Raw genomic sequence first — 11,478 nt, 5'->3', positions numbered from 1 at the left:
TTCACTCACCGTAACAGAAGAATCCGACCAAGAATGGACCCAGCGACTTCGGATCCTCTCCACTCAGCCGTCGGGATCCAGGGAGCGATGCTAGGCAGACACGAGCAGGAATTGTCTGCTGCTCGACATGCCGTTGAGACCCTGGCCACCCAAGTCTCCAACCTCACAGAACAGGTTCACCATCTCCGCCTCGATCCACCGGCCACTTCCAGGGCTTTCGAATCTCCGGAGCCCAGAATCAATAACCCGCCGTGTTACTCTGGGGAGCCCACTGAATGCCGCTCGTTCCTCACCCAGTGTGATATTGTGTTTTCTCTCCAGCCCAACACTTACGCCAGGAGCACTGCTCGTGTCGCCTACGTCATATCTCTCCTTACTGGACGGGCTCGTGAGTGGGGCACGGCAATCTGGGAGGCAAGGGCTGAGTGTACTAACCAGTATCAGGACTTTAAGGAGGAGATGATACGGGTTTTTGATCGATCTGTTTTTGGGGAGGAGGCTTCCAGGGCCCTGTCTTCCCTATGTCAAGGCAATCGATCCATAACAGACTACTCTATTGAGTTTCGCACTCTTGCTGCCTCCAGTGGCTGGAACGAGCCGGCCTTGCTCGCTCGTCTTCTGGAGGGTCTCCGCGCAGAGGTAAAGGATGAGATTCTCTCCCGGGAGGTTCCTTCCAGCGTGGATTCCTTGATTGAACTCGCTATTCGCATTGAGCGACGGGTTGATCTTCGTCACCGAGCTCGTGGAAAGGAGCTCGCGCTCTCCGTTGCCCCCCTCTCCGCATCACTACCATCTTCCTCTGCCGGCTCGGGAGCTGAGCCTATGCAGCTGGGAGGTATCCGCATCTCGACTAAGGAGAGGGAACGGAGAATCACCAACCGCCTCTGTCTCTATTGCGGTTCTGCTGGTCATTTTGTCACTTCATGTCCAGTAAAAGCCAGAGCTCATCAGTAAGCGGAGGGCTACTGGTGAGCGCTACTACTCCTGTCTCTCCTTCAAGATCCTGCACTACCTTGTCGGTCCATCTACGCTGGACCGGTTCGTCAGCTTCCTGCAGTGCCTTAATAGACTCTGGGGCGGAGGGCTGTTTTATGGACGAGACCTGGGCTCGGGAACATGACATTCCTCTCAGACAGTTAAGGGAGTCCACGGCCTTGTTCGCCCTGGATGGTAGTCCTCTCCCCAGGATTCAGCGTGAGACGCTACCTTTAACCCTCACTGTTTCTGGTAATCATAGCGAAACCATTTCTTTTTTAATTTTTCGTTCACCTTTTACACCTGTTGTTTTGGGCCATCCCTGGCTAGTTTGTCATAACCCTTCCATTAATTGGTCTAGTAATTCTATCCTCTCCTGGAACGTCTCTTGTCATGTGAAATGTTTAATGTCTGCTATCCCTCCTGTTTCCTCTGTCTCTTCTTCACAGGAGGAGCCTGGTGATTTGACAGGGGTGCCGGAGGAATATCACGATCTGCGCACGGTGTTCAGTCGGTCCAGGGCCACCTCTCTTCCTCCACACCGGTCGTATGATTGTAGTATCCCCCCCGGGGTAGACTATACTCTCTGTCGGCTCCCGAACGTAAGGCTCTCGAGGATTATTTGTCTGTAGCTCTTGACGCCGGTACCATAGTCCCCTCCTCCTCTCCCGCCGGAGCGGGGTTTTTTTTTGTCAAGAAGAAGGACGGGTCTCTGTGCCCCTGCATAGATTATCGAGGGCTGAATGACATAACAGTGAAGAATCGTTATCCGCTTCCTCTTATGTCTTCAGCCTTCGAGATCCTGCAGGGAGCCAGGTTTTTCACTAAGTTGGACCTTCGTAACGCTTACCATCTCGTGCGCATCAGGGAGGGGGACGAGTGGAAGACGGCGTTTAACACTCCGTTAGGGCACTTTGAATACCGGGTTCTTCCTTTCGGCCTCGCTAACGCTCCAGCTGTCTTTCAGGCATTAGTCAATGATGTCCTGAGAGACATGCTGAACATCTTTGTTTTCGTTTACCTTGACGATATCCTGATTTTTTCACCGTCACTCCAGATTCATGTTCAGCACGTTCGACGTGTCCTCCAGCGCCTTTTAGAGAATTGTCTTTTTGTGAAGGCTGAGAAGTGCACTTTTCATGCCTCCTCCGTCACATTTCTCGGTTCTGTTATTTCCGCTGAAGGCATTAAGATGGATCCCGCTAAGGTCCAAGCTGTCATTGATTGGCCCGCCCCTAAGTCACGCATCGAGCTGCAGCGCTTTCTCGGCTTCGCGAACTTCTATCGTCGTTTCATCCGTAATTTCGGTCAGGTGGCAGCTCCTCTCACAGCCCTTACTTCTGTCAAGACGTGCTTTAAGTGGTCCGTTTCCGCCCAGGGAGCTTTTGATCTCCTCAAGAATCGTTTTACATCCGCTCCTATCCTTGTTACACCTGACGTCTCTAGACAGTTCGTTGTCGAGGTTGACGCGTCAGAGGTGGGCGTGGGAGCCATTCTTTCTCAGCGCTCCCTCTCTGACGACAAGGTCCACCCATGCGCGTATTTTTCTCATCGCCTGTCGCCGTCGGAACGTAACTATGATGTGGGAAACCGCGAACTGCTCGCCATCCGGTTAGCCCTAGGCGAATGGCGACAGTGGTTGGAGGGGGCGACCGTTCCTTTTGTCGTTTGGACTGACCATAGGAACCTTGAGTACATCCGTTCTGCCAAACGACTTAATGCGCGTCAGGCGCGTTGGGCGCTGTTTTTCGCTCGTTTCGAGTTCGTGATTTCTTATCGTCCGGGCTCTAAGAACACCAAGCCTGATGCTTTATCTCGTCTCTTCAGTTCTTCAGTAGCCTCCACTGACCCCGAGGGGATTCTCCCTGAGGGGCGTGTTGTCGGGTTGACTGTCTGGAGAATTGAGAGGCAGGTAAAGCAAGCGCTCACTCACACTCCGTCGCCGCGCGCTTGTCCTAGGAACCTTCTTTTCGTTCCCGTTCCTACTCGTCTGGCCGTTCTTCAGTGGGCTCACTCTGCCAAGTTAGCCGGCCACCCTGGCGTTCGGGGTACGCTTGCTTCCATTCGCCAGCGTTTTTGGTGGCCCACCCGGGAGCATGACACGCGTCGTTTCGTGGCTGCTTGTTCGGTCTGCGCGCAGACTAAGTCCGGTAACTCTCCTCCTGCCGGCCGTCTCAGGCCGCTTCCCATTCCCTCTCGACCGTGGTCTCACATCGCCTTAGATTTTGTCACCGGACTGCCTTCGTCAGCGGGGAAGACTGTTATTCTTACGGTTGTCGATAGGTTCTCTAAGGCGGCTCATTTCATTCCCCTTGCTAAGCTTCCTTCTGCTAAAGAGACGGCACAAATCATCATCGAGAATGTTTTCAGAATTCATGGCCTTCCGTCAGACGTCGTTTCGGACAGAGGTCCGCAATTCACGTCTCAATTTTGGAGGGAGTTTTGCCGTTTGATTGGGGCTTCCGTCAGTCTCTCTTCCGGCTTTCACCCCCAGTCTAACGGTCAAGCAGAACGGGCCAATCAGACTATTGGTCGCATCTTACGCAGTCTTTCTTTTCGCAACCCTGCGTCTTGGTCAGAACAGCTCCCCTGGGCAGAATACGCCCACAACTCGCTTCCTTCGTCTGCGACCGGGCTATCTCCTTTTCAGAGTAGCCTCGGGTACCAGCCTCCGCTGTTCTCATCTCAGTTCGCCGAGTCCAGCGTCCCCTCCGCTCAGGCTTTTGTCCAACGTTGCGAGCGCACCTGGAAGAGGGTCAGGTCTGCACTTTGCCGTTATAGGACGCAGACTGTGAGGGCTGCTAATAAGCGTAGAACTAAGAGTCCTAGATATTGTCGCGGTCAGAGAGTTTGGCTCTCCACTCAGAACCTTCCCCTTAAGACGGCTTCTCGCAAGTTGACCCCGCGGTTCATTGGTCCGTTCCGTATTTCTCGGGTCATTAATCCTGTCGCAGTTCGACTTCTTCTTCCGCGATACCTTCGTCGCGTCCACCCGGTCTTCCATGTCTCCTGTATCAAGCCCGTTCTTCGCGCCCCCGCTCGTCTTCCCCCCCCCCCCCATCCTTGTCGAAGGCGCACCCATCTACAGGGTCCGCAGGATTTTGGACATGCGTCCTCGGGGCCGTGGTCACCAGTACCTCGTAGATTGGGAGGGGTACGGTCCTGAGGAGAGGAGTTGGGTTCCCTCTCGGGACGTGCTGGACCGTGCGCTGATCGAGGATTTCCTCCGTTGCCGCCAGGTTTCCTCCTCGAGTGTGCCAGGAGGCGCTCGGTGAGTGGGGGGTACTGTCATGTATTGTCATGTTGTGTCTTTCTGTCCTTTCCTTTCACCCTGTCTCCCTCTGCTGGTCGTATTAGGTTACCTTTTCTCCCCCCGCTTTCCCCCAGCTGTTCCTTGTCTCCTCTGACTACCTCATCCACCCCTTTTCCCACCTGTTCCCTTTTTCCCTCTGATTAGGTCCCTATATCTCTCTCTGTTTCTGCTCCTGTCTTTGTCGGATTCTTGTTTGTTGTGTTTCATGCCTGAACCAGACTATCGTCATGTTTGCTGTAACCTTGTCCTGTCCTGTCGGAATCTGCCGGTCTATCTGAGCCTACCTATGTTTGGTTATTAAAGAAGCTCTGTTTAAGTTAATTCGCTTTTGGGTCCTCATTCACTCACCGTAACAGTTAAGGCAAGGGCTGATTTAAAGGTTTTACTGCTAACCTACAAAGCATTACATGAGCTTGCTCCTACCTATCTCTCTGATTTGGTCCTGCCATACATACCTACACGTACGCTACGGTCACAAGACGCAGGCCTCCTTACTGTCCCTAGAATTTCTAAGCAAACAGCTGGAGGCAGGGCTTTCTCCTATAGAGCTCAATTTTTATGGAATGGTTTGCCTACCCATGTGAGAGACGCAGACTCGGTCTCAACCTTTAAGTCTCTACTGAAGACTCATCTCTTCAGTGGGTCATATGATTGAGTGTAGCCTGGCCCAGGAGTGTGAACGTGAACGGAAATCCTCTGGAGCAACGAACCGCCCTTGCTGTCTCTGCCTGGCCGGTTCCCCTCTTTCCACTGGGATTCTCTGCCTCTAACCCTATTACAGGGGCTGAGTCACTGGCTTACTGGTGCTCTTTCATGCCGTTCCAAGGAGGGGTGCGTCACTTGTGTGGGTTGAGTCACTGATGCCCCCCCCCTTGGGTTGTGCCGTGGTGGAGATAGTTGTGGGCTATACTCGGCCTTGTCTCAGGATGGTAAGTTGGTGGTTGAAGATATCCCTCTAGTGGTGTGGGGGTTGTGCTTTGGCAAAGTGGTTGGGGTTATATCCTTCCTGTTTGGCCCTGTCCGGGGGTGTCATCGGATGGGGCCACAGTGTCTCCTGAACCCTCCTGTCTCAGCCTCCAGTATTTATGCTGCAGTAGTTCATGTGTCGGGGGGCTAGGGTCAGTTTGTTATATCTGGAGTACTTCTCCTGTCTTATCCGGTGTCCTGTGTGAATTTAAGTATGCTCTCTCTAATTCTCTCTTTCTTTCTCTCTCAGAGGACCTGAGCCCTAGGACCATGCCTCAGGACTACCTGGCATGATGACTCCTTGCTGTCCCCAGTCCACCTGGCCGTGCTGCTGCTCCAGTTTCAAATGTTCTGCCTGTGATTATTATTATTTGACAATACTGGTAATTTATGAACATTTGAACATCTTGGCCATGTTCTGTTATAATCTCCACCCGGCAGAGCCAGAAGAGGACTGGCCACCCCTCATAGCCTGGTTCCTCTCTAGGTTTCTACCTAGGTTTTGGCCTTTCTAGGGAGTTTTTCCTAGCCACCGTGCTTCTACACCTGCATTGCTTGCTGTTTGGGGTTTTAGGCTGGGTTTCTGTACAGCACTTTGAGATATCAGCTGATGTATGAGAGGCTATATAAATAAATTTGATTTGTACCCTGTCCCACCCTAACACCACCCTGTATCTGTCCCACCCTAACACCACCCTGCTCCCTGTCCCACCCTAACACCACCTTGCTCCCTGTACCACCCTAACACCACCCTGTCTCTGTGCCACCCTAACACCACCCTGTCCCACCCTAACACCACCCCGTCTCTGTACCACCCTAACACCACCCTGTCTCTGTCCCACCCTAACACCACCCTGTACCACCCGAACACCACCCTGTACCCTGTCCCACCCTAACACCACCTTGCTCCCTGTCCAGCAGCTCAGAATGTGATTACCGCTCCTCTTCCTGCGGTTTATCCCGGTAGTGTCCCGCCGTAACTCCTCTCATCCTGCCAAGCCTGGGACTTAGTGCAATCTTCAGTTGACACACAATCCAGCACCACATACACGGTCAGTGGCAGTGCACCCTGCTCTGCACCACTCCTCTTATGTAATAGGAGTTTCCTCTTCTCTCACAAACAAGACACGATGAATGTGGGATGTGCAAAGCAGAGATCGCAAGGGCCAACGTTCCAGAACGCGGACAACATTCTAGAATGCAGAGAGCATATTCTATAGTGCAGACAACATTCTACAATGCAGACAACATTCTATAATGCAGAGAACATTCTATAATGCAGAGAACATTCTATAATGCAGAGAACATTCTACAGTGCCGACAACATTCTATAATGCCGACAACATTCTATAATGCCATCAAAGTTCTAGAATGTTAACAAGGTTCTGGAATACAAATCTTCTAGAAGGTTAACGATGTTCTAGAATATTAACATGAATAACAGCTGTTATAATAGGTTGGGACTTAAGGCAGGAAGGAAATGAAGACACTCTTACAGTCCATATACTGGAACTACAACTTACTTTTATTGTAAGTTGATTATAATACACTCATGTTGACATTGGTTATAGAATCACCAGACAATATAATAATGATCATTACTAATAATAGAATGTGACATTGTGTTCCAAAGCTGTTATGTATACAGTGTTGGTCTGGCTCCTCAGTGACAGCTTGGGTACAGGCTGCTCTGCTCCCCTCCTCTCCTCTCCTGACAGAGTGAGGCTGAGTGGTTGTTGCCAAACCTTTCTCTCTCCCTCTGATGTTTACACTTTCATAACAGCAACATATCCTTCTATATAACAGTGTTGTACTGAACTCTAATCAGTTGAATAACTTGTTCTACATGACGGGTTCAGCTGATGGTGCTCCACTCAAAAGCATAAACCCATGATTACAATAGCATTATTAATTAGGTATGTGAAACAAACATTACATCTGAATTTGATTCATATAGTATTATTGACAGGTATGTGAAACAAACATTACATCTGAATTTGATTCATATAGTATTATTGACAGGTATGTGAAACAAACATTACATCTGAATTTGATTCATATAGTATTATTGACAGGTATGTGAAACAAACATTACTGCTCTCTTGCCAACTCCTTATGGAATTGTCAACCCAAACACATTAACAGGAACAGACTGGCACTCAGGCTCGTCTCAGTATGAGGATTGAAACAGTACATATTGTCTGCATTAAACTTTAGACCAACAGTCCAGACCCTAGGATATACACTGGGCAGTTCAAAGGAAAACTAGAATAAAGCAATTAAGTCAAATAATTTATTCAACAACATTCCCTTTAAATAAGAAAAAGAAGATGAAGGATGATGAGCAGCTAGATCAAAGACCTTTGACAGCTGGAACCAAGAGAACCAGCCACTTGGTTATAAAGAAGATGAAGGATGATGAGCAGCTAGATCAAAGACCTTTGACAGCAGGAACCAAGAGAACCAGCCACTTGGTTATAAAGAAGATGAAGGATGATGAGCAGCTAGATCAAAGACCTGTGACAGCAGGAACCAAGAGAACCAGCCACTTGGTTTCTATAGTAAATATCACCAACAAATAAATAATCACATGGTATATATATTAAAATATGATAAACTGACTAGTTATGGCTTTGGTTAACTAAAGAAAGCCTACTATACAGCTGATGAATAAAAACACATTGATTTCAAGTATAGAGTTTCCCCTTTACCATCACCAGGTGGGTTAAAGGAACAATCAGGTGTTTCAGAATACAGAGAAACACCTCCAGCTGGGTTCAATATACCGACCTGGGGATCGATTCAATCAGGAGCTCTGTTTATCCCTGGAGCTGTATCGGTATCCCAGTGAGCACAAGACGTACTTTCAACGTTGTTGTTGTTGATATTCCAAGGCTGCATGAAGCCCCGTCTATGAACAGGTCCTGTGTTTCATCAGGTTCAGAGTTATTTTTGCATCATTTATGATTCAGACTTAGATCCAGGGCTGGTGTCGGTGGCTGTAGCTAACATCAACAATCACAATTTACATCCATAAAGTTACATGTCTAACAGAAAGCACATACCACACTACGTTGACAGGTTGAACAACGTAGCTAGAATACTTCATTTTTATAGGTGCACTGGTGCTCCTAAATTCAAATTGCAGGTTGCACAGCAAAATATTTAGGCGCAAATGTAAGTAAAATGTACCCTCTGTAGAGCCCTGCCATGTGGAGGTTATTTATGTGGACCCAAGCAGAGAGGGTTGGACCTGACAGTGTATCATCAAGAGGGTAGGGCCTGACAGTGTATCATCAAGAGAAGAGGGTAGGGCCTGACAGTGTATCATCAAGAGAAGAGGGTTGGACCTGACAGTGTATCATCAAGAGAAGAGGGTTGGACCTGACAGTGTATCATCAAGAGGGTAGGGCCTGACAGTGCATCATCAAGAGGGTAGGGCCTGACAGTGTATCATCAAGAGGGTAGGGCCTGACAGTGTATCATCAAGAGAAGAGGGTTGGACCTGACAGTGTATCAAGAGAAGAGGGTTGGACCTGACAGTGTATCATCAAGAGAAGAGGGTTGGACCTGACAGTGTATCATCAAGAGGGTAGGACCAGACAGTGTATCATCAAGAGGGTTGGGCCTGACAGTGTATCATCAAGAGGGTTGGGCCTGACAGTGTATCATCAAGAGGGTAGGACCAGACAGTGTATCATCAAGAGAAGAGGGTTGGACCTGACAGTGTATTGTCAATAGAAGAGGGTAGGGACTGACAGTTCATCAAGAGAAGAGGGTAGGGCAAGACAGTGTATCATCAAGAGGGTAGGGCTTGACAGTGTATCATCAAGAGGGTAGGGCCTGACAGTGTATCATCAAGAGGGTAGGGCCTGACAGTGTATCATCAAGAGGGTAGGGCTTGACAGTGTATCATCAAGAGGGTAGGGCAAGACAGTGTATTATCAAGAGGGTAGGGCCTGACAGTGTATCATCAAGAGAAGAGGGTAGGGCCAGACAGTGTATCATCAAGAGGGTAGGGCCTGACAGTGTATCATCAAGAGGGTAGGGCCTGACAGTGTATCATCAAGAGGGTAGGGCCTGACAGTGTATCATCAAGAGGGTAGGGCCAGACAGTGTATCATCAAGAGGGTAGGGCCAGACAGTGTATCATCAAGAGGGTAGGGCCTGACAGTGTATCATCAAGAGGGTAGGGCCTGACAGTGTATCATCAAGAGGGTAGGGCCAGACAGTGTATCATCAAGAGGGTAGGGCCAGACAGTGTATCATCAAGAGGGTAGGGCCACACAGTGTATCATCAAGAGGGTAGGGCCAGACAGTGTATCATCAAGAGGGTAGGGCCTGACAGTGTATCATCAAGAGAAGAGGGTTGGACCTGACAGTGTATCATCAAGAGAAAAGGGTAGGGCCTGACAGTGTATCATCAAGAGAAGAGGGTAGGGCCTGACAGTGTATCATCAAGAGGGTAGGGCCTGACAGTGTATCATCAAGAGGGTAGGGCCTGACAGTGTATCATCAAGAGGGTTGGACCTGACAGTGTATCATCAAGAGAAAAGGGTTGGACCTGACAGTGTATCATCAAGAGGGTAGGGCCTGACAGTGTATCATCAAGAGGGTAGGGCCTGACAGTGTATCATCAAGAGGGTAGGGCCTGACAGTGTATCATCAAGAGGGTAGGGCCTGACAGTGTATCATCAAGAGGGTAGGGCCTGACAGTGCATCATCAAGAGAAGAGGGTTGGACCTGACAGTGTATCATCAAGAGAAAAGGGTAGGGCCTGACAGTGTATCATCAAGAGAAAAGGGTAGGGCCAGACAGTGTATCATCAAGAGGGTAGGGCCTGACAGTGTATCATCAAGAGGGTAGGGCCTGACAGTGCATCATCAAGAGAAGAGGGTTGGACCTGACAGTGTATCATCAAGAGAAAAGGGTAGGGCCTGACAGTGTATCATCAAGAGAAAAGGGTAGGGCCTGACAGTGTATCATCAAGAGAAAAGGGTAGGGCCTGACAGTGTATCATCAAGAGAAAAGGGTAGGGCCAGACAGTGTATTGTCAATAGAAGAGGGTTGGACCTGACAGTGTATCATCAAGAGAAGAGGGCCTGACAGTGTATCATCAAGAGGGTAGGGCCTGACAGTGTATCATCAAGAGGGTAGGGCCAGACAGTGTATCATCAAGAGAAGAGGGTAGGGCCAGACAGTGTATCATCAAGAGAAGAGGGTAGGGCCAGACAGTGTATCAAGAGAAGAGGGTTGGACCTGACAGTGTATTGTCAATAGAAGAGGGTAGGACCAGACAGTGTATTGTCAAGAGAAGAGGGTTGGACCTGACAGTTCATCATGAGAAGAGGGTAGGACCTGACAGTGCATCAAGAGAAGAGGGTTGGACCTGACAGTGCATCAAGAGAAGAGGGTTGGACCTGACAGTGTATCAAGAGAAGAGGGTTGGACCTGACAGTTCATCAATAGAAGAGGGTTGGACCTGACAGTGTATCATCAAGAGAAGAGGGTTGGACCTGACAGTGTATCAAGAGAAGAGGGTTGGACCTGACAGTGTATTGTCAATAGAAGAGGGTAGGACCAGACAGTGTATTGTCAAGAGAAGAGGGTAGGACCTGACAGTTCATCAAGAGAAGAGGGTTGGACCTGACAGTGTATTGTCAAGAGAAGAGGGTAGGGCCAGACAGTGTATTGTCAAGAGAAGAGGGTAGGACCTGACAGTTCATCAAGAGAAGAGGGTGGGACCTGACAGTGTATTGTCAGATAGTTATTTCCTGTTTTGATGCTCAGATGATCTAACAGTAAAACATTGGTACAGCGTGTGTTGTTGGGACCTCTTTGCGGGGTGCAGGGTTAGAAGCTGGAGCACGGGGTAGGAGGCAGATTCCCTGGGCGGTTTGGGGCTAGGCAGACCCTTCTCAGACCTCTCAGGCCACGGCAGGGGAGGTGCTCCAGAAGCACCAACGTCGTCTGCTGTGGTGTTTGTTGAGAACCACGTCCTCTTTCTCCCTCTCCTTCCTCACCCGCTGGTAGTGGTCCTCCTCCTTCAGGTACCACACTGGGGGCCAGCGGTGCTTCTCAAAATATTCCTGGTTCTCTGGGAGGGAAACACAACACCGACAGACCATCAGACAACATGTAGTGTAGCTACCACAGACTGGGCAGTACAGAGCACAGGTGGCAAACTCATTCCATAGAAGGTTTTCACTCTTCCCTTGGACTTG

The 11,478-nt window shown here is 49.5% G+C and overlaps 1 protein-coding gene across 5 annotated transcripts in view; it reads right to left on the bottom strand.

Annotated features, from left to right (window-relative positions):
* Positions 1–6,758: 6,758 nt before the first annotated feature.
* Positions 6,759–11,478, bottom strand: part of rhobtb1 (Rho related BTB domain containing 1) — a 69,578-nt gene continuing 64,858 nt past the window's right edge. For 2 of the 5 annotated variants that reach the window (XM_090217910.1, XM_090217909.1), the window contains exon 11: positions 6,759–11,351. In XM_090217910.1, coding sequence (XP_090074036.1) covers positions 11,182–11,351 — 170 coding nt within the window. In that variant the 3' untranslated portion in view covers positions 6,759–11,181. The remainder of the gene's footprint in view (positions 11,352–11,478) is intronic. The other 3 variants (XR_016491192.1, XM_090217908.1, XR_016491191.1) reach the window with 2 other exon arrangements.

This window comes from Oncorhynchus mykiss, chromosome 23 (genome assembly GCF_057628025.1).
Source record: "Oncorhynchus mykiss isolate SJ-2025 chromosome 23, ASM5762802v1, whole genome shotgun sequence".
NCBI classification, from domain to species: domain Eukaryota; kingdom Metazoa; phylum Chordata; class Actinopteri; order Salmoniformes; family Salmonidae; genus Oncorhynchus; species Oncorhynchus mykiss.
The sequence above is the reverse complement of the archived record's forward strand: the minus strand, read 5'-3'. Positions and strand labels throughout refer to the sequence as shown.